The 25,777-nt window shown below is 43.5% G+C and overlaps 1 protein-coding gene across 1 annotated transcript; it reads left to right on the top strand.

Annotated features, from left to right (window-relative positions):
• The first annotated feature begins 81 nt into the window (after positions 1 to 81).
• LOC124689995 lies at positions 82 to 10,708 on the top strand. The gene is made up of 13 exons (XM_047223442.1): positions 82 to 229; positions 319 to 537; positions 855 to 939; positions 1,627 to 1,702; positions 2,175 to 2,351; positions 3,068 to 3,173; positions 4,060 to 4,169; positions 4,276 to 4,365; positions 4,494 to 4,574; positions 5,392 to 6,201; positions 9,580 to 9,734; positions 9,837 to 10,376; positions 10,489 to 10,708. Exons 1-11 carry the CDS (start codon positions 82 to 84, stop codon positions 9,670 to 9,672), a joined length of 1,995 nt encoding a protein of 664 aa, XP_047079398.1. The 3' UTR covers positions 9,673 to 9,734; positions 9,837 to 10,376; positions 10,489 to 10,708.
• The last annotated feature ends 15,069 nt before the right edge of the window (positions 10,709 to 25,777 follow it).

Below are 25,777 nucleotides of genomic sequence, written 5' to 3'. Positions count from 1 at the left end.
TGGCCCGTTGAAGCCTGTAATTGGCAAGTAAGCGAAGAAAAACCCTCCCGTTATCTTTCTCCCCCACTCTCAACTCCGGCGATGCTCCTCTTCTCCCGCCGCCCCTTCCCTTCACCCCGCCTCCCCATCCGCCGCCTCTTACGATGCCGCTGCACCTCCTCCGCCCCGTACCACGAATCCTTCGCCCGTCGCATGGCCCTCGCTGGCATCCACCCCCACCACCGCATTGGTACGCCGCCTCTACTCGCTGCAAGTCCCTTCTTCTTCAGTGCTTTCTCCTAAGCTCCTCACTTACCTCAGACCCCCTCTTTCTTGCAGCGGTTGGGGTCTCCGGCGGGCCGGACTCCATGGCGCTCTGCGTGCTCGCGGCGGCTTGGAAGAAGGCGGCGGAGGGCGGGTCTGGGAGGAAGTCCGAGGACAAGGGATCCGTCGCCCCAGGGCTCGTGGAAGGGCTACTCGGGGTCGTGGTCGACCATGGGCTGCGGCTAGAGAGCGCCGAGGAGGCACAGCTAGTGCGTGCCCGGGTGCACGCCATGGGTAAGCTTGTAACTTCTGTAAGTTAAATTCCTTAACTGAAGAAAGGGAAAAGAATAAAAACACGGATACATAACATTAAAAAATTTAATAAATAAGAGGAGATTCGTCCTCCTCCTACATATTTAATTCCTTCTCATATACAAAAACTAGCAAAGCCTATACTTTTGAATAAAAACTAGTTGACAAAGAGCCTGCCTACATTGAAAATGAGCATGATGAGCCGGTGGCACTTAGAGCCGGATTTGATTCCTTGGCTGCATATGCATAGGCCTTTAAATACGGTGTTGGAATCCTGAGGTGTTACGATTTTGTTGTAGGTGTCATGTGTGAGATTGCTACATGTGAGTGGCCAAATGGGCGGCCAAATCTTGGGCATCTGCAAGAGGCGGCCCGTGAAATGAGGTATTTTCGTCTGCCTGTTTTTTGATATAAGAAATTTTTGAGCAGATGCAAACTCTGTGTGCTTGTGGTTATTTATATGTTAGAAACATTGTAATTAGAGTTAGTTCCGCTATTGTTTCTTCGAACCCTCAACGGCGAGGGAGGGTCCCACCTGAAGTTCAATCCGATATTTTACTTTTCAATGTAATGTTTCGTGTTCTTTGCCAACGGCATGAGAGCTGTAAATATTCAGCACATCGGTACTGCTTTAGTATAAAACCCTATTGTTGGCCAGGTAGTCTTCAGTTGTGGCTTCTGCTAAGACACAATGTTTTTACTCAGCATTTCATTAGCTGTAACAGAATCACACAGTTTATTAAGGTAGTAACTAAAATTTCTTCAGCATCATTGTTATAGCGCTGTGGTGGCTAAATGGCTGTCTTCCTAACCCAGGTCACATGTGTCCTCTTGCCAAGAAAGCTTTGAAGTACTAAAGAGTGACATGTTGCACACTGACCATTAAAATATGTAAATCTGTTAGTATACTGACGTGATGGACATGATTGCTGTGTTCTTTGTGGAATATTCACCTATATTTACCTAGTGTAGTGTGTGCCCTTTTGCTTCTCTCTGCCAGTTTATCAGCAAATGCTGAACATCTTAGTCCGTTTTAATAAAGCCTCATGTAACATGTTTTTATAAATTCAGGTACCAAAAACTATTGGACATTTGTATAAAGCAACAAATAGGAGTCTTACTTATTGCACATCACTCTGATGACCAGGTCTGTTGAAATGAAGATGTGTTCATTTTTTGTTTGGATGGGGAAGATGTACACGTTCACAAGGAGCTACTTCTTAGTATTAACGAACATCAAACTCAATGACACTTGTTGATATAGTTCAATGCGCACAGCAATTTCGGAATTTCCTCTTATGCTAGTACAATTCGTGTTAGAGTTTGTATATAGTGAACTAGAGTTGCTATTGTGCATTCATGTACTGCTGTATCTTGATCTTGATTTGCACACTTAATTTCCGACTTAAATTTGCATGGATATTTGATTGAATGGATGAATGGTTTGGAGCCAACACACAATAGTCCTTCAGTTTTATAGTTTAACATCGTTTTGCTGTCTGAAGATCAATAAATCTCATGTATGATTTCATCTTTATGTTTTTATGATCTATACTTGTCATTCGTTGCCACTGCAGATTATATAATTCTGTCTGAATGAATTCATCTTCTAACTGCAGGCAGAGCTCTTTGTTTTGAGATTATCTCGCAACAGCGGAGTTTTGGGTCTTGCTGGCACAGCCTTTGTCTCCCAATTGTTTGCACCTAATTTGAAATATGATGGACATAATTTTTGTCGTTACGGAATCCTTCTTGTTCGGCCCATGCTTGAATTTTCGAAAAATGACATGTATAAGGTGAACTTTTGATCTCATCTCATGTTTTTGGAATCAGCAATTCATTTAACCAGAGTCAATAAATTTGTATAAAGAAGGTCAATTCATATTCTTACTGTAACTAAGGATGCGATGACACTTAAGCTAAACAACCTTTTATCATGTGATCACATTTCAAAATCAATGAATTTCATTATATTTGAAGTTGATAAGTTGATGAAGCTTTTCACATGCCATTGGACAGATTGAAAAGTTCTAGATATCTTCACATGTCAAATATATTTAAGACTTTGTTGACCACTTGTGCAAATTTAGGAGGTTTAGATGTGAAGTTTACCAACTCAAGTAAGTAACACAAACGCACAATTTTTTTCGCGAAAATGCAAAAAGCTTTGTGTTTCGATGCATTGATAGAAAAGAGAGGGTTATTCAGATAGATCAGGCTCACATTTTCATCTTTAGACAGACATTTTACCCAGCCTTTCATTTCCAGAGTTCATCTAGTCAGCCTATCTTGACTGAGTTGTATTGTTAGTTTGTTACACATATTACGGACAACATCCTAAGGAGAATCAAGGCTTGATAATATGTGTGGGGACTAAAGCTTTCTCTCCAATGTTGGGCATAAAGCTTTTTTTAGGAAAAACTTGGATGTGCATCTCAAGTGATTTGAGCTGTCAGTTGTTTTATATAGCAATTTTATGTGGTGTTACTAATGTGTAAATCATTCTCCACAGATATGTCAAGGAAGTAATCATTTGTGGGTTGAAGATCCAACAAATAATAGTATGCAGTATGCTAGGAACCGAATTCGGGCATCTTTGAGATGTTTATCCCCAGATGGTTTGCAATTGCGCTTATGCTGCCACTCTTGTTTCGTTTTTTATAGTCCATGTCTTTTGTTTTGATGATCATCTGTTTCTATTTTATTTCAAAATGACATGTCGTGTGAGGAAGATGCTTGTCATGAGATGTACATCTCATTATTGTAACAATCAACTATATGATCAACTCATGCTGCCCACAAACATTTGATAAATGGAGTTTGGCCAAGCATTCGTAGTTTCTTACATTTTAGACTTGGTAAATTCCATCTGAGTTTTGAGTCTTATGTTTCCGCACAACTAATTATGATTAAGTAATGCTTGGTTAATGGAACAAACTTGGCCCATTGCTCATCCACAATTTTGTAACCCCCTTGAATAGTTGAATAATAATGCTCACTGAATGGAGTTGCATTATCTCCTTGAAATCAGGATAAAATTCAAAATTATTTTATGTCTCTTGCCTGGGTCCGATTCTACTCCGAACAATAAATCAAAATACTTAATAGTGAAGCGTGTCCGCATCTCGGTGACACAATGGACTCTAACTAGGAGAACAGACTACTTAAGCTAATCTTGCTTGTTTAAGGTGGTTATAGAATATGTTGGTCAAACAACAGCATAATTAGTTCAATGTGAGTTAGAGCTAGAGTTAGTGGGAATTATAGGGGATGGAGTAGAGTTATTTATCAGAAGCATAAAAGGAAAAAAGGGTCCAAGATGCTTCAAATTTCAGAACGCCTGAAGTTGCGAGCAGAGTTAGAAAGGCGTAGTGGCTTACATGACTAACATCAAGATCCACCACTAGTGCCCGATCTACCTGCTTGCAGACATGTTTCACATATGCCTTATTATAGAAATGCAAAGATATTCATTTATCTGACAAGTGCCTTTTTTATCTTCAGGTGCCTTTCAATCAGAACTTCAGAAACTGATCTATGCATGCCGGTTGACACGAGTGTGTGTCAGCAATGCCTGCAATCTGGCCATCAAGCAGTCTGTCACAATAAGCGAGGTTTGCGCTTCTTCTGTACTTGGATTTGAAGTCTCCTAGTACCTTCTGATTGGTAACTTCATTAGACTCACTATTTTCCCCTTAACATTCTTTTCTTGTGTTGCAGTACGGGTACGCTGTCATTGACCTTAAAAAACTTGACCCACAAAATGTTGATGATCTTTGTCTTTCACAATATTTGGCATGCGTATTACAGGTACATGTTAGATTCATCATGGTTTCTTTGTATTTAGTTCTAACATGTACCATCTAAATGTTATCATTAAAGTTTTTCATTGGTCAGATTGTTTGTGGGATGGGATACTAATATTCAGTTATTTGTAGTTTGTTTCACAGAGGCACAGGCCGATCCGTGGAAGAGCTACTCGATTGTTCATGGACTACATTCGTAATACACCTTGCAAGGTTCTTTCTTACTTATTTCAGTATCGTCTTGCAAACTTTTGCAGTGAGCCACATGTGTTGATTTTTACCTTGTGTTGTTAAATGAATCAAGTTTAAAACTATTATTGCTAAAGAAGCACATATGCATTGTCAAGAAAGGGTGGGCCATCAAGTAGGAAAGTTTATTTTCAGCTGCTGTTTTTGGTGTGAACCAGGAAGGGTGAGTTGAGACTTGTAAAAGAAGTGAGCTGGGCTTGGTTCGTGGCTTCGTGCATAGTCTCCCTTTAAAAAAACACTTGAGACTTGTGATCCAGGCGGGACTATCCTATTATATATCTAAGAATTTGTAAATTGTAACATCCTAATTTTGTCTGTTATAAAATTTTGAGAAATAAAACCTCCCGAGAAAATTGCTGTGTTACATTTGAATAAATAAGCTTAACTTGGTGTTTTAGAATTTGGGTTTAATTTGAATTAAATCAAACTTGATTTAAATATTTGGTTTTTGAATTTTAGGGGTGAAGTGTCTCTCCCCCTCTCGGGTAGAAGTATATTTTGACTCGGGACTTCACCCCTAAAATTGAAAAACTAAATATTTAATTCAAATAAGGTTTTAGTTTTTAAAAATTGAGAAAATAGGGATGTTACATGATTTAATCGAAGTTCCAATATTTTCTAACAAAACGAAATATGCAGAGGTACACAATGTGTAATATATTCTCTTTGAAATACTATTGGGCTCTGTGTGTATTTGTGCCTCTCTGGTGCATAATTAATACGCCTTGCTATCATAAGAAGACCCTGTCCATTCATCAATTAATACTTTAATCTCATGCAGGGTGCCCTTACTGTAGCTGGTTGTTACATTTGCACTTTTCCAAGGTCTAAAAGTACAAAAATACTAGTCTGTTGCTCTGCTGACTTGCTCGAGTCATTTTCTGGTGAGATGTCCTACAAGTGTTCCTATGAAGAACAGCCACCACCGGTACCTGAAATTGATCATGTAGCACTTGAAGCGCGCTTATACTTTAACCAATTTCTACAGTGCTCAAGAATACCTTTTTTGAGTCATGAATCCTCTACTGATGTTCTGAATAGAGCAAAGGATCTCAATATTATAGGTGATTTTTCGTTAGAAAAGCTCCTCAACCTGCAAACAGAAGAACATCAGAAATTTGTAAGAACAACAGAACATAAATATGAGGAGCAATACTTGGAGAAAACAAGCTTTCCTGATGTGAAAGTTCTTTGGCTCTGGCCTGGCGAAACATGTCACTTTATGAGCAGGTTCTTGATTACATGGAATACTTTGGAAGCTGTTCCAAATGGAATATGTTCATATGACAGTCAAAAAGGGATATGCCAGCATTGTGCAGTGAATCAAGATGGAAGTCTCGCAGTTCGTCACATGTTTGATACCGATTGGTTGTTCCTTGCTGAAGTTTCTAGAATTGGCTCAGTGGAGGAGAACCAGAATGTCTCAAAAGTTTCCAGTGAGAAATTGAAGGGCGATGAGCTCCTGAATCACTCTAATTATTTGCAATTATCAGCAACGAAAGCTCTTGAGGTCCTGAGATGTATTCCAGCTTCTGCAAGACGAACACTGCCAGTGCTGACCAATTCTCAAGGTGACATATTGAGCATACCGGTAAGTGTCCGCTCATATCCAAAAACTTTATTTGTCTCCCTGCCTGTAGTTTCGACTTGTTTCAAGATGTTCTATATTTTAAAAAGTTGTCTTATTTATCTATCCTTTTGATGCAGCAAGAATATATGACATATTAACTAATGCATGGCAAGCGAGACAAATTATTGCCTTTATAATGGAATGTTGACAACTAATGACTTGACCTGGAAAGAGCAGCTGATTTTAAGATTTTGTGAAATTCCAGATGCTTGAATTTGAGCGTATTGAAATTTTGTGTATTAGAGGTCATCATAAAATAAGATAAGAATCGGCCACGTTTCTCAAAATTGGCCAGAGCACAAAATCCTTACTGATTCCCAGCATATAATATTATTCTGCCATGTATTACCGTGAGTAAAACTAATAGAAAAATCAGTAGCCTCACGATTCAGTAGGCAAGTAGATGATTCACACATGTGCATAGGGAATGTGGTAACAGGGTAAAAACGTTTTCCCTTCAAAGCTAAGAGATTTTCTGTTAGCGAAGGCAAAAGGTATGTCGTCGTCAATCTAGAAGGCATGCCCATGAAATGATGATGTAGTCCACATGAAATGATGAACATAATAGTACATCAGTAAGAGAAAACATACCAAGCCTACTCCTCGTCCATCAATGTATTCCAAATTGTCTCTCTTTTTCGCAGCTTCTTCCGTCCAGTTCCTCATTAACGGCCTTGATGACGTCAATGGTGAACCAATTGGGCACACTTTCTCATAGTACTGCATATGTTGGTACAACAGTTATACGTCTTTATACATTGCTGGATTTTTTTAAGAGAATGGACGTGGTGAGGAGAAATATACCTGCAGCAGGGCTAGGTTGCTGCAGGGCCATTGCACCATCTCATGTCCACTTCCAAGTTTCTTTATATTGTTAATCAAAAAAGCACGTGTGAAATCATTGAAGTTCAATTTGTTCATATGTTTCGCGTACTTAACAATTGCCCAATACTCCAACGGAACTGTTGCGGTGGACTTTGGTGCAAAACTGTACCAAGGGCCACAAGAACAGCTCTGCGAAGGAAGTCATCGTCGGCTAATCCGCTCTTGATGGCGTCCACGATCAATCCATTAATACTCAGACTTCCGGAGGACTTGTTCAGAAAATGAGATGGTACCTCATTCATAGCAAATTCCCCATCCTCAAAAAGGATGGTGTCAATATCCAGCCCATCTGCTGATTTGTCTTTCAGAACAAAAATTTCCTCCGCGTCTACTCCTTTTACAGTAATCGCGGGTTGATCTTCTTGCAAATTGAATTTTTCGGACTCTGCATCAAATGCCTTAATCATGTGGGTCAGGATAGACCTTCCTGGACTTATACATTTCATGTGAAGCAAACATTCTAAATCAGCGTCAGCGAGTTTACATCGCTGAGCTGAAGTCATTCTTGTTACGAAGCCCACCCAACAATCCGCATTGCAAACACCAATTGCTGATTTAGAATGCTTGCTTCACATGAAATGTATAAGTCCACGAAGGTCTATCCTGACCCACATGATTAAGGCATTTGATGCAGAGTCCGAAAAATTCAATTTGCAAGAAGATCAACCCGCGATTACTGTAAAAAGAGTCGACGTGGAGGAAATTTTTGGTCTGAAAGACAAATCAGTAGATGGGCTGGATATTGACACCATCCTTTTTGAGGATGGGGAATTTGCTATGAATGAGGTACCATCTCATTTTCTGAACAAGTCCTCTGGAAGTCTGAGTATTCATGGATTGATCGCGGACACCATCAAGAGCGGATTAGCCGGCGATGACTTCCTTCGCAGAGCTGTTCTTGTGGCCCTTGGTACAGTTCTTGCACCAAAGTCCACCGCAACAGTTCCGTTGGAGTACTGGGCAATTGTTAAGTACGCGAAACATATGAACAAATTGAATTTCAATGATTTCACACGTGCTTTTTTGATTAACAATATAAAGAAACTTGGAAGTGGACATGAGATGGTGCAATGGCCCTGCGGCAACCTAGCCTATATTTCTCCTCACCACGTCCATTCTCTTAAAAAAATCCTGCAATGTATAAAGGCGTATAATTGTTGTACCAACATATGCAGTATATTTACTATGAGAAAGTGCGCCCAATTGGTTCACTATAGACGTCATCAAGGCCGTTGATAAGGAACTGGACGGAAGAAGCGGCGAAAAAGAGAGACAATGTGGAATACATTGATGGACGAGGAGTAGGCTTGGTATGTTTTCTCTTACTGATGTACTATTATGTTCATCATTTCATGTGGGCTACATCATCATTTCATGTGCATGCCTTCTAGATTGACGACGACATATCTTCTCTCCCTTCCAACTCAAATCCGATGTGGTATCTCCAATTTCAGGATGGCTTCAACCAACAGCCATTTTACGTTCCCTTCATTTGGATGTTTACTTTGAGCCTAGATATCAGACATTCGGGAGGTGTGAGTCCCGAATACCGAATCTCAGCTGTTTTGCAGGTCTGTGTATTGAAGCCCGGCATTCGGGCTCGATATCTAGGAACCGGTCCAACGGCAGAAAAAGAGCAGAGCAAATGTCGAGGGGTTAGCCTAGACATCGCTGTGTATTCGGTCTGTACCGCTTCGACACATACCGAGCGACATCTCTCCTCTCTCCGCTCGCAAAGCTCGCACATGGAAACCTAGCGCCGGCAGCGGGGGCACAGGTACTCCGGCCTCTCGCCCTCTTTCTGCGGCTTGGAACAGTGCCGTCATCCCCTTCGCCCCTCTTTCCCAAGCAGCGCGGTGGATGGTGGTTCCGTGCCAGCGCCCAGCGAGGCTTCTTCTTCTCGGCATGGCGGGAAGCTGGGCACATCCTCACGCAGTTCCGCATGATGTCCATCACCAACGCCATCAACCTGGTGTTCAGCATGGCAAGCTCCAACGTGATAATCCTTGCTGTGATCAGCTACCACTACTTCACGAAATGCACCCGACATATACAGTACTAGGATTTAGCTTAAACCAAATTGAGCTACTACCTCCTGCCTTCAATACTTAAACACAGATTTAGATAAAAATAAGGACTGAATATTGCGTACATTGTATAATGATTGAAACTCGTAGAACTGCAATTCATCATTTTTACATCCAAACAACATTTGTCATTGAACTTCAATATTTAGTCAGGTTCCAAATATCTAACACATCCAAACAGAAATATTGGCATCCGCTCTCAATATCAATATATTAGGTATTAGATATTCAACCCAATACAATGCCAAGCCCTCCAATGCAAACATCCAAACGAAGCATTAGTAAATGGTGCATTCATGATTTCATGGGTTAATTTCTGTCAGAGAAGCTTTACTACCCTTGTGCTAAGATTCTTCTTTTTTATCAGAGTGTTGGCTTCCGATGCTGTCCTAGCCTATCAATCGAAGCCGTATTTCATCCAAGAGTACCACTTGGTGGGGGATACACTTCATATTTATGATGGCTCGATCTTTATTTGTGGCAAAAAAGAAATGTCAAGCACAGTGAGATATATAACTGCCGGTAATACCCTTTCAGAAATATTGTTTGACCATTTCTGTCACTCAGTCCATCATATGTGCACTTATTGGGACCTCAATACATTGTCTTGTCAATGTATTTCAGTGCTAAATGACTACTGTCTGAACCTTGGCAGTTGGCACTGAGAATGCTAAATGTTTAGTTTTTGGACGCCACAATATTGTGCAAACGGATGTGGAACTTGCTAAAGAGCAAATGCATGTTGATATGCCAGAGGAAGGCCTTCTTTTGGCTCAATGGTTGTAACTTGTGCATGGCATCAAGATTACAGAAGGTGTACAAGAGCTACAAACACATGCTGACAAGTCTTCCCAAAAATCTTTGCTACGCCTTTTCCTGGCCAGAAGGTGTTTGGGAAAGCTTCTAAATCTGGGGTTCAATGTCCCGGAAAATCCCCGGGGTCAGGATAGTAAAGAGCTGATTCTAGGGAAAGCTAGAATTTCACTTGATGTTGAATCAATCATCAGAAGAAGTATTAGGCCAAAAATTAGGATATATTCTGGGACGATATAGTAGCGGTGATGAACAATCAGAGGTGAAGTTGCTCCTGATGCGCTGTAAATATTTATCTCTTCAATATTGTTTAATACATTATTGCGGGCAAGGCTTGTGGTTGAGGGCAAGGTTTGTGGTTGTGGATGCTAGTTTGTTTTCACTTAAATACAGTGCATTTGAATCAGACAAACATTACTAGGGCGATGAAGCTTGCAATCTGATGGTCTGTCCGCGAATGCAGGTCAGGTGTCTCTGGGGCAAGGCTTGTGGTTGTGAATGCTAGGTGTTCGGGATGCAATGAAGTCAGGGCATTTGGCTTTGCGAACTGGCAGGTGGCATACAGGCCAGTCAAATGTCAAGATAATTGGAAAAGGTTGATGAAGCTATAAAAAGTTGATAAGGGAGGTAGGAGTTATTAGCCAGAATTTACTCGACTAAATGTGGTCACCAAAACAGCTGCAGTTTTCTGCTATTTTTGAAATAACTGTTTTTATTAATTTCCAGGAATACTACGTGTTTCTGAAAAAACCCGAAAGTAGGATCCAATCGGTCACGCTGTATTGTTTTTATTAATTTTGTCACTTCCCACACATTTGAACTCTTTATATTACCGCTTGGTTCACTGAAAAATAACTTCACCTAAGCGGTGAGCCTGAGGCCCTATATATGGGTCATATTGCGTGTTGGGAATGATGTTCATGATGTACCGATAGATCATAGAGTTTGTGGACGTATGATAGTTTTACATTGTTTCATGTGTGATGCGGTAGCTTCTACTTTGTGTAGTTCTTCCCAATGATGTAGTTCTTCTTGTCCATTATAGTGTTGTAGTTCTATTGTAGTGGACCAGGATGAGAAGCTTGCTGCTGCCATGCTTGCTAGAAAGAAGGTGATAAAGGCATGTAAAGACCACAACACATGGGGCTTGAAGTGGGTGAAGGGCACTATGAAGTTGCCCATGTCAACCTTCGTCCTCAACATGATTTGTGACATCATCAAGAGCCGGCATGAGGATAGAAAAGGGGTTCAAGGAGGTGCACTTGAACAATGTTGCCAAGAAGGTGTTCAAGTATTGTGGCTCGGAGGTGTAATTGTAGCAGGTGTACAACCACATGCGTAAGTGGAGACACAGTTGGATCCATATCTCCAAGCTGAGAGACCTAAGTGGTGTCGGCTGGGACCGCAGGATGAGCACTACTGAGGTCATGTCTCCGTACTAACACTTGTCACTTGTTTACACCTTGTCAGATTTACTAATCTTCTAACCTGTCACATGTCCTAGAAACACCCCAAGGATGTCGAGTACCTAAACAAGACAATTGCCAACTACACCTAGATGCAACAGATATTCTCCTTCGGTCTTGCCACCGAAAGGTATGCCATGGGCTCCAATTAGCCTCTGGGTACACATTTCCGTGAGTACATAGATACCCAAGACTCCAAGACTGTCGTGAAGATGACTATGGTCAGCTTCCTTCTCCAGGTGTTGGTACTAGTGTTGCTGCTCCTAGTTCTTCTGTTGGTGCTGTATTTTTTGATCCCTGGTAGGACGAGGAAGATGTTGGTCTTGGGATAGGAAGACGCGGTCCACACTACCTTCATGACCGAGGCCGTGGAAGCGGTGGCGGTCCCCATCACCAATGTTCCCCTCCCGATGTGCACCCAACCCTCTACTTCACCGTCAAGCATGTTGTTGGGTTCAACCCTGAGGCTCTGATGGTGGATCTAAGACATCTCTTCAACGACATGGCCCATGATAATGTCTTTGTTTAGATGGCAGAGGACCACATGTAGCTTTGACTTAGGACCTACCTGGCAATGCACTACTATGTGTAGTGCTCTCTGGTGATGGGATGGTGGTGATTCATGCATAATGATGATGTTGATGATGATGGTGGTTGTACGTTTTGAAGTAGCTAGGATTTGATGAACACTTATGACAAGTCATGTATGTTATGTGAGGTGGTATATGCTAACCCACATGATGATGAACTTGCGGTGGTAGGATTACACCCTCTTTTGATTTGGTGGTAGGATGACACAATAGTAGCTGGTTTGATCGTTAGTACGAACACACTAGCTGGTAGATTGAACTTGTGTTGCTTTTTCCTATATGATCATCCATGCTTAAGTTGCTTAGCTTGTGTTTTAAACATTATTTGTCATTGTGTATGTTCCTTATGTTTCATATGTTCTATCTTGATAAAATACAATTTGTACATGGTGTACTACATGAGAGTTCCAGGAATCTACAAGTCATGGGAGGATGTCAGCCCACAAGTGACGGTTACGAGCACAACCTCCACAAAGAAAATAAGACTAGAGAGGAGTTGGAAAAGGCTTACTTCGAGTTCTTATCGCAGTAGTCTGGCTACTATGTCGTTCCGGAGATCGCACGTAATGCCGCTCAGAAGACCGCAATTCATGGCGCTCCTCACATCGCAGGTCATGGCAAAGGTGGTAGGCTCAACCGCTCAAGGACTTCATCCTCCTTGGTCTGGTGTTGCGGATCGTGTATTTGCTGTTGTTCTAATCCTTTGTGATCACATGGAAGACACTTTTTTTTTTGCGGGGGAAAAGAGATTATATTAAGCAAACATAGGGTTACAATCATTGGAAAGTGCCTCAGCAATTTCCGGAGGATGGCTACTGAACCACACCTCAGTTCTTCCGTGTACCCTACCCGGTTTTGCTAGCTCATGACTAGCCACATTAACATCCCGACTAATCTTAGCTATTTTTATTTCTCTTTCCCTAAGAAACTCTCGAATAACATTGATACTAAAGGCATAGGCTGAAGTGTTTGGGGTGCTTTCTTTAATGAGCTCAACAGACCTCGGCACAATCTGATTCCACCGTGATGTTCAGGCGTCGACCGGTGCGGTGCCAACCTCAATCCTTCTTCTATGGCCCTAATCTCAGCTTCGGTGGCATCTTGACACTGCTGTAGCTTCCGGCATGCAGCAAAGATGACCTCTCCCTTGTCATCACGCAAGAGCAGCCCAATGCCGGCACCGGTACTTGAGAAGGCACCATCTATGTTAAGCTTCACTTCACCCGGCCCAGGCAGTTCCCATTTCTTCCTCACCTTCTGACGGCCATCCGCATAAGTGCCCTGCTTATTGAATCCGCTCTCAGGGCTTATAACCATCTTCCCTTTCACAAAATCTTTAGCTGGAAACTGTTTAATTAGCAAAAGAGAATTAAGATAGCTTACTAGAAAACGGCGTGACCCCTCAATGGGAGGACATGGTTTCCCATGGGTCATTTCATTATGGCCGTGCCAGATTCGCCACAAGGTCATCATGGTTGCCGGTCTTTGGATTTCCGGGATTGAGCACAAGAGATGTAGTAGCCACTCCGTCCCGGTTGGCTTCGGGAGGTCATCCCGTGGCAGCTCCCAAACCTCCGCCATGGCTAGCCATAAGGCTCGTGCATGCGGGCATTGTATAAATGCATGGAAGGTATCTTCATCTTCGCGGCCACATATCCGACATAGGCCTCGTAGTGGATATACCGCGTTTCATCGAATTCAGTCGCGTAGAGATAGCATTGTTACATATTTTCCATGCTAAAAGCTTCACTTTCGGAGGTACAGGGCTGTTCCAGATTATTTTCCAAGATGGCCGTGCTCCATCGAGTCCGGAGCTGGTGGCACCCCTGTCCCGTGTCCGCATACTTCTATTCAAGGCCAATCTGTAAGCACTCTTAACGGTGAAAATGCCTCTCTTCTCCGGATACCAGGCAATAAAGTCATTCTCGTTTCTTCGGATGTCCGAATTTTGGTGATAGCTGCCACATCTTCTGGTATAAAGTATTGCTGTAGGCGCTCTTCATTCCAGGAACCATTTGGTAGCAGGAAATCTACTACCCATCTGTATCGACACCGGCCCTGCTCAGATTTTGGGCGGAGGCTTTCATCACGAGGGATCCATGGATCCCGCCATGCTCTGATGTTTGCGCCATTGCCGACCACCCTGCTTTAGCAGTTGGAGGCCGCACTCAATAGCATGCCATGTGGACGACCCATTACCAGAAAATACAAGAATCCATTCGGGTAGTACTTGGCTTTAAGAAGTTGCGAGCACAGGGTATCCGGGAACTGTATCAGTCTCCACGCTTGTCTAGCCAGTAAAGCCTGATTAAAGAGTCTCATGTCTTTAAATCCTACTCCTCCATAGTCTTTTGGCCTTAGCATGATGTCCCATGCAAGCCCATGTATTTTCCGCTTTCCCTTCTCAGCACCCCACCAATATCTTCTAATCGTTTTTGTTAGCTCGTCACATAGACCTAGGGGCAACTTGAAAACACTCATAACATAGACCGGGATGGCCTGTGCAACTGCCTTGATTAAAATCTCTTTAGCTGCTTGCGATTTATGGTTGTCATCCCATTCAACTAAACATTTTGCAAGTTTAGCCTTGTAGACTACGGAATTTGCCACTACTCATCCTTCCTTCCGGTGTTGGTAACCCAAGATATTTTGTTTCAAAAGTTTCTTGTGTAACTTGGAGCATTGTTTTCACTTCCACTCGGCTAGCTAAGGGGCATGATTCCCCAAAAATAATTGAGCACTTATCAGGGTTAATGAGCTGCCCCGTACTCGATGCATAGAGATCCAACACCTTCTTAATTTGACAAGCTTGGTTTGCCTGTGCCTTAAAAAAGAGTAAACTGTCATCCGCAAACAGAAGGTGGGATATACCAGGTGCACGGCGGCAGATTTTGACCGGCTCAATACCATGGTTATTAACTTCGTTCTGAAGCAAAGTTGATAGACCATCCGCAACGAAAAGAAACAGGAATGGCGATAGGGGGTCACCTTGTCGGAGGCCCCGAGAAGGCGAAAATGAATCCAGGAGGGTTCCATTAAATTTGACTTGATATCTCACCGAGGTGACACATGACATTATCCAGTCCACCCATCGATGACAAAACCCCAACCTTTGCATCACTTTCTTCAAAAACTCCCAATCCACCCTGTCATACGCCTTGGATAGGTCCAATTTATACGCACATAAATTCTTCTCCATATTTGAATTCTGCTCAATGAAATGTAGACATTCAAAAGCAACAAGTGCATTGTCGGTGATTAGTCTCCCAGGAATAAAGGCACTTTGGTTTACTGAAATGAGCTCACCCAATATTGGTCTTAACCTGTTGACCATGCATTTGGCAATAAGCTTGTATACAACAGTACACAAACTAATAGGCCGAAAATCCTTGAGGGTCTCCGGTTGATCAATCTTTGCTATCAGGATTATTGCAGTATCGTTCACGCCTTCTGGCATACGTCCAGTGACAAAGAAAAGCTTCACAGCATTGATTACCTCTTCTTTAATCGTACCCCAATTCCGCTGATAAAACCGTGCGGGAAAACCGTCCACTCCCGGCGCCTTTAGAGGTCCGATTTGAAATAAGGCATCACCTATTTCATCATCTGTGAAGTCCTTGCAGAGATCCACATTCATCGCCGGTGTCACTTTCTCCTGTGTCATGGAAACTAAAGCATCAGAGTTAAGGGACATGTCACGAGTAAAAAGATCTTTGAAATAAGAGGTAGCCATAAGCTCCATATCTGTTTGGTCTTCCTTCCATATCCCTTCAGCATCTTTGAGCTTCTTAATTTTATTCTTACGAGCCCTCCACACAGCCTTTTGGTGAAACATTTTAGTATTCTTATCCCCTTCTTTCATCCATGTAATTCTTGACCGCTGTAGCCAGAGCATTTCTTCTGCTGTACGAAGTTCCTGCATATGATCGGTAGCTTTGCGAATATCACGTTGGTCAGCATTGTTTAAGCGCAACAATTCCAAGTTTTTCCTCGCTTTATCAAGCTCTCTTAAAACATTACCAAACTTACGTTTACTCCAGGTCTGAAGTGTAGTCATCACTTTATCCAGTCCTTGCATAATATCGGCCAGATCAGATTTCTGGCCTGCTTCACCCCAGGCTGCAGCCACTCTCTCAGCCAATTCTGATTCTCTCTCCCAGAGGATCTCATATTGGCGCTTTGGTCTAGCGGTTTGTTGCCCTCACCTCCTTCTCAATCCGTAGCAATATGGGACAGTGGTCCGATACTTGGAGATGTCAAGTGCTGTACACTGGGATTCGGAGAAGCGGTCACGCCACGCCGGACAGAGCCATCTGCTCGATCAAGCCGTACTCGCACATTTGCTCGTCCACTTCGCTTATTGTCGTATGTGTACGGTACTCCTGAAAAGCCAAGGTCAGTAAGATTGCAATCAAATAACACTTCTCGGAAAGCATCCATTTGGCTCACTGATCTCGCAGTATACGATAGATGCTCCTCTTGCCATAAGGCTTCGTTGAAGTCACCGACTACTAGCCAAGGAAGATTAGACAGAGTTTTAAGATTTCGAAGGGTATCCCACATACGGTGTCTATCCTCCACACGTGGTTCTCCATAAACACAAGTTAGGCGCCAAAGAGGTGCAGTAGGAGACTCACGGACATACGCATCAATATATCTTTCATTAATAGCTTGAACTTCTACATTTAACTGTTCATGCCAAAAAAGAGCTAGACCTCCACTTAGACCATCACTACTAAACCCTACAAAACCCTTAAGACCTAGCCTATGACGCGTGACGACGCATCTTATTTTTATTTTGTCTAGTTTCACAAAGAAAAAGTAAACGGGGACTCCAAACTTGGGAAATCAGAGCTAGTTCACGCACTGTCGGGTTATTCCCTGCACCCCGACAGTTGAACGAGAGGCAATTCATTGCTCCTGACGAGACCAAACATTAGGTCTCGTCAGGTTACCAGATGGCGTGTGTCCTGTAGCCGCCAACTTTTTGTGTCTATGGTAGACCACATCCACCGCACGGTTCCTAGCTTGCGCCTTCACCCGCTCTTGTGTCTTCCCCTGCTGTGGTATGGCACCATCCCTTTTGCTCCCATAGTCCAGGCCAAGGGACAGCTCAAGACGCTCGCCTTGGACTTCTTGGTCTTCTGCAACACGCTTCCCCAAGACTGTATCAGCCGGCGTCATTGATATATCATTCACCGACCCAAAGGACACCTGCAGGCTAGACAAGCCCTGAAGGGCTGGAATCATGTCACTAGGCCGAGGTGCGTGTTCCCAGGAGCCTCTCACCGAGTTGGCTCCCTGCTGAGACTGCACCTGCACCTTCTGTATTTTAGCTAGCATGTCCTCTGTCATGGTTACTTTGATGTGGCTCATTTGCTCCGCAGCACCCTGCCCTTCTTCCTCTGGGAATTGGATGATAGGCTGCGAGCCATCCCAACCCGCTGGAGTGTCGTGTTGCTTATTGGTGTGGCGTGGCCCCATGAAGATGGCGTCCACCCGTTCTACTAAATTCCCTTCCACCTCCTGTGGCACAGAAACTGCTGCTCCATTGACACGCCCGTCTGCTGCCTCATTGGCCAGACCATCACCCATCGGCACCAGATCATCCATGAGGGGTGGCATGTCGTCATTATTTGCTGAACCCGACTGAGAATTGACACGTTCTGGGTTTACACATCGGCGCTGCTCTCTCGATTTGCGCTGATCAAAATGTTTGTAGGATTCAGCACTCCCAAAACTGGCAAAGCTGAGATTTCTCCTCGCTGAATCTTGACCTGCAGGGGGGCATAATATGTGCGGTGTTCAAATTTCTTATATGGGCTGCATCTGAGTTCATGGGCGTCATAGTCAAGTGATGGCACGCCCAGCCTCTTCTTCTCACAGTCATCCTTCTTATGACCCATAAAGCCACAATGGGAGCAGTAGTAGGGAACACGCTCGTATTTCAGCTTAAACACCTTCACTTCGCGAGGCTTGCCCTTAACACCGGTTGTGATTTGTGTCTGCAGACGCCGGTCATATGGCAGCCGCACACGGACCCGAAGAAAATCCTTCTTCTCTTCCTCGCTCGCCGGAACATCAACCTCTATTGCTTCACCAAGACCATTGCCATACCTCATACCCCAGGTCGCATCTTGTTTCCCCCAAGGGACATCATATATCCGTACCCATACTGGTACAGAATTCAGCTTGGTCTCAGAAGGCTGTGCAGTTGCATCCAAGCCTGTGACTACCAAAGCATTATGGTTAAATATCCATGGCCCTCCTCGCATCACAAAGTCGTAATCTCCCTTTGAGAAAAGTGTAATCCCATAGTAGTTCTTGCCTTTTTCTGAATACCTGATCCCATTACGAAGGTGCCAAACCTCATCTATGAAGCGCTTAAACATAGCTCTAGTATTTGGTTTAAAGTTGGCCATGTACCTCGCTAAAATCTGCCAGGTGGTCTTCTCACTCGGTTCCTTCTTCACAGGCTCTTCCTCATCAAACTCCAGGTATACATCATCTTCCATATCAACAATGCCACCAATCTTCGATGCCTCTCCTTGGTTGAAACCCATCTCAGCCATCCCATCCCCCTCATCCCAGTTGCCATCTTCCTCCATATCCCTGTCACCATCTAGAAGCGCTCGTCGCCGCATCAATGGAGCTTCTGAGGTATCACCAGTAGGCTTCGGGCGGGTAGGTCTCTCAACGAGACCCCCGTAATCGCCCCCACCCACCGGCGGTGCCATCGGCAGCCCCATTGGCCTTGTGGGCGCGCGCTCTGCCGGATTGGTGCAGCAGACAAAGTCCCACGAGGTACAGGGCGTACACCTGGTTTGACCGTCGTTCCGGCCTCCTTGGCTCGATCCAGCGCCCGACACCGTCTTCAGTACTCCTGGCGGCGCCATGGACGATGAGAGCAAGCAATTCAATCTGTGTTCAAAGGACACAGCAGATCGAACAGGTGGTGTTGACGAGAGATTGCGATCTAAAACTTCCGAGGCCTTGGGCTTTATGGCGATGCCCACCGCCTCACCCTCCTCGTGTCGGGGACGGACTCCCCACTCCTCCTCCTTCCCTGCGCGTCGCGTGGCGCGGCTGGACTCTCTCGCCGCCTTGCGGCGCTCCGCTGGACTCTCGTACGGTGGTGGCGGCGGCGGTAGGGCCAAATCGCCCATATCGCCAGAGCCTAACCGACCCGAACAGAGTTGACTTCTTTATCTCCTTCTTGCTACATGCTAACTACGGAGATAACCTGCGCTTAGCTAGCTGACTAATTCTGAACTTCTCATCTCTTGTTTAATTTTTCCATGGACCGTTGATGTAATTCACACTATTGTTTTCGCTCTCGTTTTCTCTGATGTCGCTAGGCCGGCGAGAGCCACATCACTGGTTAATTGTTCTACAGCAACACTTATCCATCCACACATGGCAATTGATAGACTACCAGAAAAATAAGCTCCACCATTTTCCATGCGTAATCTACTTTAGATTACTGCATTGCTTAGCCCGTCTCCTATGGCGATGGCCTTATCTTGGGGAAACAGTATGCAGTTTCTGTGGCGACGACCTAATTAAAATGGATGTATATGGCTCTGCATTGTGTGGTGCTGAGCAGGAGTACACTATGTCAGTTGGGTCTCACACAAGGACAAATGTTCAGGACACGAGATGAACGCGAAATGCAGTGTACGTTAAACAAAGCGCGACAGCTCTGCCGAACATATGGGAGCCTTGTGCAGATCAGCAACACTGCTGATAATGGAGGATACACATATTTTTTGTAGAGGAGACTTCTGAAGATCATTCAGTACGCGATGATGTATTCATAGAGTGCACAGAAATTATTCGTACGTGATACTGTATTTTATGCTTACTGGGCAGAGAGAATCTTTTACTGGAAACTAATCAGATAAAATCAGCACGTACACGGAGACGTGATTTGATTATGGTCTGAGAGGAACTTTCTGACCAGATCGTTGCGCTTTTTCTGTATGGTATACATGTACCTCTCCAAACTCCTCTGGAAGATGTATAGAATACAAATAACTAAAGTTGACACCTCAGCGATTGGATCAGAGCAGTGCTACATTGGTAGTGACATCAATGGGCGCACGTATTGATTTATATCATCACAGGTCGTCTGCTTCGATGGTTGCCTGATTTAGGATGCAACATGATTTTTTTGTTGCAAAGAGGCCAGGGGGCACAAAATTAAAATTAACAACCACCTTGAATAAAAATAGAATTACACATAAGTCCATAAAGAAATGGAAGTTGTCTCCTAGCCCTTGCACTCGCCCGTGGTGCACCGTGAGCGAAGATTGATTTTTTGCCCCACGTCAGAGCGAGAAAAACTTTGTTGGCACGCTAAACAGTAAAGTCGACAGTCGGAGTCAGAAGACGCAATGAAACAGAGCGCCATCCCGAAGAAGAAAGATATGAAAAAGGCTGGATGACCACTCTGGATTTGGGAAGACCTGACCTCACTAGATTGGTGACGATTGACGAAGTTGAATCCTGCCGAATCTCGCTGGCCAGAGAAGAAACCATCAAACCGAGACACGAAATACATGCAACACACCAAGCCATAACCGGATTCAATTCATCATTCCATAGGAGCGGCAAGTAGACGATTTTACCGACATGCTCCATTTAGAACGAGACACGCGCCGACATGGTGGACAAGGAGTCGGGGAAACATTATTTTGAATTCGCACATCACCGTCGATTGATTAAAACCTAACCCTCATAGACCTAATTACACCACCACAAACTCACTCTTGGGTCTCCACTCCTCCCACCATCACGCACAGGTATAGGAAGAGGCATGTTTTACAAAGACTTTTACCACCAACTAGAGCTTAGAGGTATGAATTTAAATCTAGCCATTGAATTGCCCGGGCAATGTGGACTTTTAATTGGAAAATCATTTAATGAGCATCTAATCCCAGTAGAATATCCCATTGATTTGGCAACAGATCTCGATTTCTCGATTACATGTGTTGATACTCGTTTTGGGCCGATGGGTAATCAAGAACATAAATCGAAGTTCGGCGTGACAGATGTATTGCTCATTTAGGAGACACCATGTCCACCATTCCAAGTTGTGCCATGATCCGGCTTGATAGCCGATTATGCTAGCAGTCAGAGGTGATCTCGAGGATCGATATATGAAGGCTTCCATTAGAGCTCCTTTAAGATGACCTCAAATGAAGAAGTGATATAAACGAAAGTTGTGCGTCTCGTCGAAACAAGCAACTTTGCTTTTTGAGTTCATCGCGATCCGAGTTAGTATGCAATTTTTGGAGCTAAAATACTGCTGAAACTCAAATTATCGGAGGTGGAGCGCCCGACCATAGAGGCCTCTAAGGTCAGGGCGCGAGCTGAAGTTGGAGCAGAGGCGAAAACGTCGGAATTGATCGTATTTTCTTGCGACCTCGATTGAGACGATCAAGATGAACTCGGATGGAAAAGTGGTCAACATGAAAGTTCTTCGTTTTTTCGAGACGAACAACTTTGTTGTTTACGATATTTTGATTTGAGGTCGTTTACTGCCTCAAAGTTGCCACGCAAGGTACTGCCAGTTTTAAACCGAACAGTTTTGGAAAGTTCGGTCCAAGCCATCCGAATTGGACTCAAACTAGGGTTTTGGACGTGAATCCAACCCTTCATCTTGCACGGAAAGTCCAGCCGCCCTTTATATACATGAGGGGTGACGGCCGATTGAATCAACACCAATCGAACAAATCAATCTACTACTTTTTCGTGTTCATCTACTTTTATCTCTCTCCCCTTGTATCTTTCTTCTCGTTCTTCGTTGTTCTTCAGGATTGGAGGCTGCGAATCCACGAGGTCCTAGGGGCGGTCAGGCCGACCTAGGGCAGCCCATAGCCGCCGCAAGCCCTGACGGGGTCCCTCCCGGGCGAGCGGGGTTTCGGGTCTACAAAGCGCTCGTCGGACCGTCTTGCGTATCGCGCTTCCGGCGAGCCTCCCTCGGCGCGTGCTGCCGCGCATCGCGCTCGGCGTCGAGGGTACACGGTGACGTGTTCGTGTGCGAACACACTTTTTGGCGACTCCGCTGGGGACGAAGCTTCGAACGGTCTCCAGCCCGTTCTTGCTACGAAAAGAGCGTCATCAAGAGGCTGCAATCTACAACGGTATCATGAATCCCCAATCTCCTTATGTAGATGCAAACAACTCTTATATTGATGTTGCTAGATCCTCTGGTATATGTGCTGTATCGGCTAACCCTAGGTCTTACTATGTGCAAAAGCCGATGCAAAATAATCTCCATACTCTTAGCAACTTGCAACAATGTATTCGACTTCTCATGCATCGGCAACCCCGAGAAGTTCATATGCCGATGAACAACATGATGACTTCAGTTAATCAATATGAAACACCCAATGTTAGAAATTTCAGTAGCTTGCAAGATAGTGTTTCATCGTTTTATTCATCGGTAGATAGCTCGAATACATGGTTTCACATTGCAAACATGCCGATGGATAGGGAAATTGGACATGCTAGTACTAGCTATTTGGCCAATTACCCTGAACCATCATATGTTGCACCTTATGTTACTAACTTTTCAGCACCATATGCAACTGGAGATATCCATAATTCGGCTCCACACCTCCACAATGGTTATAGCCGAATAAGTGGAAATTCAATAGAAGCTCAGGTGCCTTCATCTAGTGCTGCAGCGTATGAAAACAATGATTGTAGGGGAAAACTTGCAGCTGAGTTCAAGAAGCTTAATGCTCTTCACCGGGAACTAGAAGAAAATCCATGTGATCTTGCAGCAATACATGCTTATGAATCATACAAGAAGAAGCGTGAAGAAGAGCGTAAAGCATGCAATATCAGGTTTTGTCCTTCACAACCACAAAGTTTCGGCAACGCTTCATTGCCGAAAGAGAAAACAAGCATCAGAGGGCAACAATGTCTAGCTGAGGTTAACGCCGATAAGGTCATTACGTTTGATGATTTATCGGAGGAACAACGCCAAGGCTATGAAGTACTAAAAAATAAGCGCAAGAAGGAATTTGATGCACTTGAAAAGAAGCTTAAGGAGGAGCATGAAGCGTATAAGAAAAAACTTGAAGAGGAAGATCTACAAGTGTTCCATGCAATGATCAAGAAGAATCCTCGGGATAATGTTACCCTGGTTGAAGAAACCAAATCCTCTCATCCATGCAGCAATCAAGTTGAACCCTCTGAAATATCGAAGCAAGAAGAAGAAGCTTTGCATAGTAATAAGATCCATGAAGAAAATAAGAATGGCTCAGCTAGTATGGTTAATTCGGATATAGAAGCCGAATCAAAAAGTACATGTGCTGAATCTACTAAATCAAGAGATGCCAGCTTTAGTGAAAAAGATCATGGTGCAACCATGCTTGATTTTTATGGATGCACAGGAGCTTACACGTTGCTCTATGAATTGCATGCCAAAGAAGTTAATGAGCATGAACGACAAGAAAATATAGCCGGACAATGTTCGGTTGAGAAAGAGCATCAAAGTAAAGGAGCACATGATCCAGGAAAACATGAAGACAAGGCGTTAGAAAATCATCCAGAGGTGGGGAAAGTTATTGTTCATGACATACAACCATCTTGTTCTACTAACGTCTTCAAAGAGGTATCTCTGGCAAATAATTTACTTATTTTCAGATTTGGTCAAAAATATATTGTCCATGCATCTATTAGTAATAGTTTTAGAAGAAACATCAAAAGACCAATCCTGAACTGTAAATTATTTGTTAGCAGTAAAATGGTTACTAGGCATGTCGGTCAACATGTTGTGCCATTTAGAGAGACCGATAGTGAAAACTTATTACAACCAAGGCTTTCCACATTATTTCATTTGAATTTTATATCTACATGGGTAGCTTTGCTTACTTCATACTTGGCTTACATTTGGTCTCAAGTGAGACATGTGTGTTATAACTATTTTGGTTTCAGAAACTTAAAGCCAAGGTTATTATCTTTGGAGAAAGCCGATGTTGGTATATTACCATATTCAAACACATCGGAAAATGACTGCGAAAATCAACGCATAGCTGAATGGGGTGATGTAAAATCTGGACCATTCGGTTGCTTAATTGCAAAGCCGTTCTGACAGCAAGATCGGCCGGAAGATAAAAGGTGTACTTTCAGTTTGAACATGTGTGATCATATCTTTGATGTATTGCTGAAGAGTGATTATATTAGAATTCTTGATCACAATGTTGAGCCATTAGTACAAGGACGAATCTATTGCAAGTTGCATGATTCGTTTGAGCACTATACTCAGAATTGCATCATGTTCCATCAAATAGTACAATCGGCCATTAATAAAGGACGATTGAAATTTGTTGAAACAGAAACAGATGGCCAATCTATTTCGATTGGTCTTGATGGCAAAAAGTTATTGCATCGGTTACCTCTAGCCGATTCATATGATGATGAGAAGGTACACACTAGAGATAATGGGATCACACTCTCAAGTAAAGAAATTATTCAAGAGCATGTTGAAGACATTCTTGAAGCTGGGTGTTCCATTGAAGCTACACCAAGGATATCAAGCAACGGGGGCAACAACAAAATTCAAAGATCGATGGACGCAAAACGAAACAGGACAAAGGCCGTGATAAGCACAAGGGTAAGAAAACTAAAGTCACTTTCGCAGAGTTATTGGAGAAATATAAGAAGGAGAGTGAAGCAAGGAGTTCTTATCGGCCAAGTATTGCAAAGTCATCGAGATCACCCCCAAGGCGAAAGTCTAAAGACCGGGATTGGCAATGGGAGAAGTTCAATGCAGCAGCTTCGTATCCTCCCTTTAGGCCACCAATGCCAATGTCATGGATACCTTCCTATGGTGATTGTTATCCATATCCATCATGGGATCACAGGTATGACCCAAGGGCACGTTATCCGTCTTACTATAGATCATCTAACCCAAATTATGCAGCTCCAAGAAGGTCAAAATCTGAACAACAATCACATGTCAAAGACCGTTTCAATAAAAAGGAATCGGTTAAGAGCTCAACGCAAGAAGGAGACGATCAAGCAAGTTTATCAAGTGAAAAAGGATAACTGTAAGTGTGATGTTTCAGATTCGATCTCAAATAAAAAAGAGCCGGTCAAGTTGATCTTGGCTACGGAAGAGAAAGAGATGAAGCAAGTAAATGCTGGAGCTCGAAGTGCCAAATCTGAACAAGTAAAGTTGAAAGTGCCAGAGGCTAAGGAAGAAACGCTAATGTGCAAAACTAAATCACAGCCGGGATGCCCACTCGGCTTAACAAGCTGGCAAGAGAGAAAGCTGAAACGGCTTAGTGCCGCAAAGCTGAAGACAAAGAACATGGCATGGGTCCCTAAGGAAGGACCTCAAAGTAAGGAGGATGTGCAAGTTCCTGTTGCAAGAATAGCGATAAGGATGAAGGAAGAAAAGACCGAGGCTAGCAAACGATCAAGAAAGAATTTTCTATCATATACTAAGAGGTTTCGGTCAGCACATCATACATATTATTCAGCCATGCCATTTATGCCTATGCCATGTAGCATATCCTCAGGTATGATCAGTTACCCTCCATGGTCTTACTTTAATCCGTGGATGCATTATAATTCTTTACATCATCAAAGGGTATCACCAAAACGTTATTCGTTTGGTTAGTTGCAATTTTGTTGCTAATCTGAGAGGCCGAAATGTTTGGAGTTCATAATCAGA

This window comes from Lolium rigidum, chromosome 2 (genome assembly GCF_022539505.1).
Source record: "Lolium rigidum isolate FL_2022 chromosome 2, APGP_CSIRO_Lrig_0.1, whole genome shotgun sequence".
NCBI classification, from domain to species: Eukaryota; Viridiplantae; Streptophyta; class Magnoliopsida; order Poales; family Poaceae; genus Lolium; species Lolium rigidum.
Note: the sequence above shows the minus strand (reverse complement) of the source record. Positions and strands in the feature narration are given on the sequence as shown.

Bases quoted from the DNA above. Each gene is read 5' to 3' on its own strand.
- LOC124689995 (XM_047223442.1), top strand. From the start codon at position 82: ATGCTCCTCTTCTCCCGCCGCCCCTTCCCTTCACCCCGCCTCCCCATC. The intron at 2,352-3,067 runs GTGAACTTTTGA...CATTCTCCACAG, and splicing joins CGAAAAATGACATGTATAAG to ATATGTCAAGGAAGTAATCA. The intron at 4,575-5,391 runs GTTCTTTCTTAC...AATCTCATGCAG, and splicing joins TTCGTAATACACCTTGCAAG to GGTGCCCTTACTGTAGCTGG.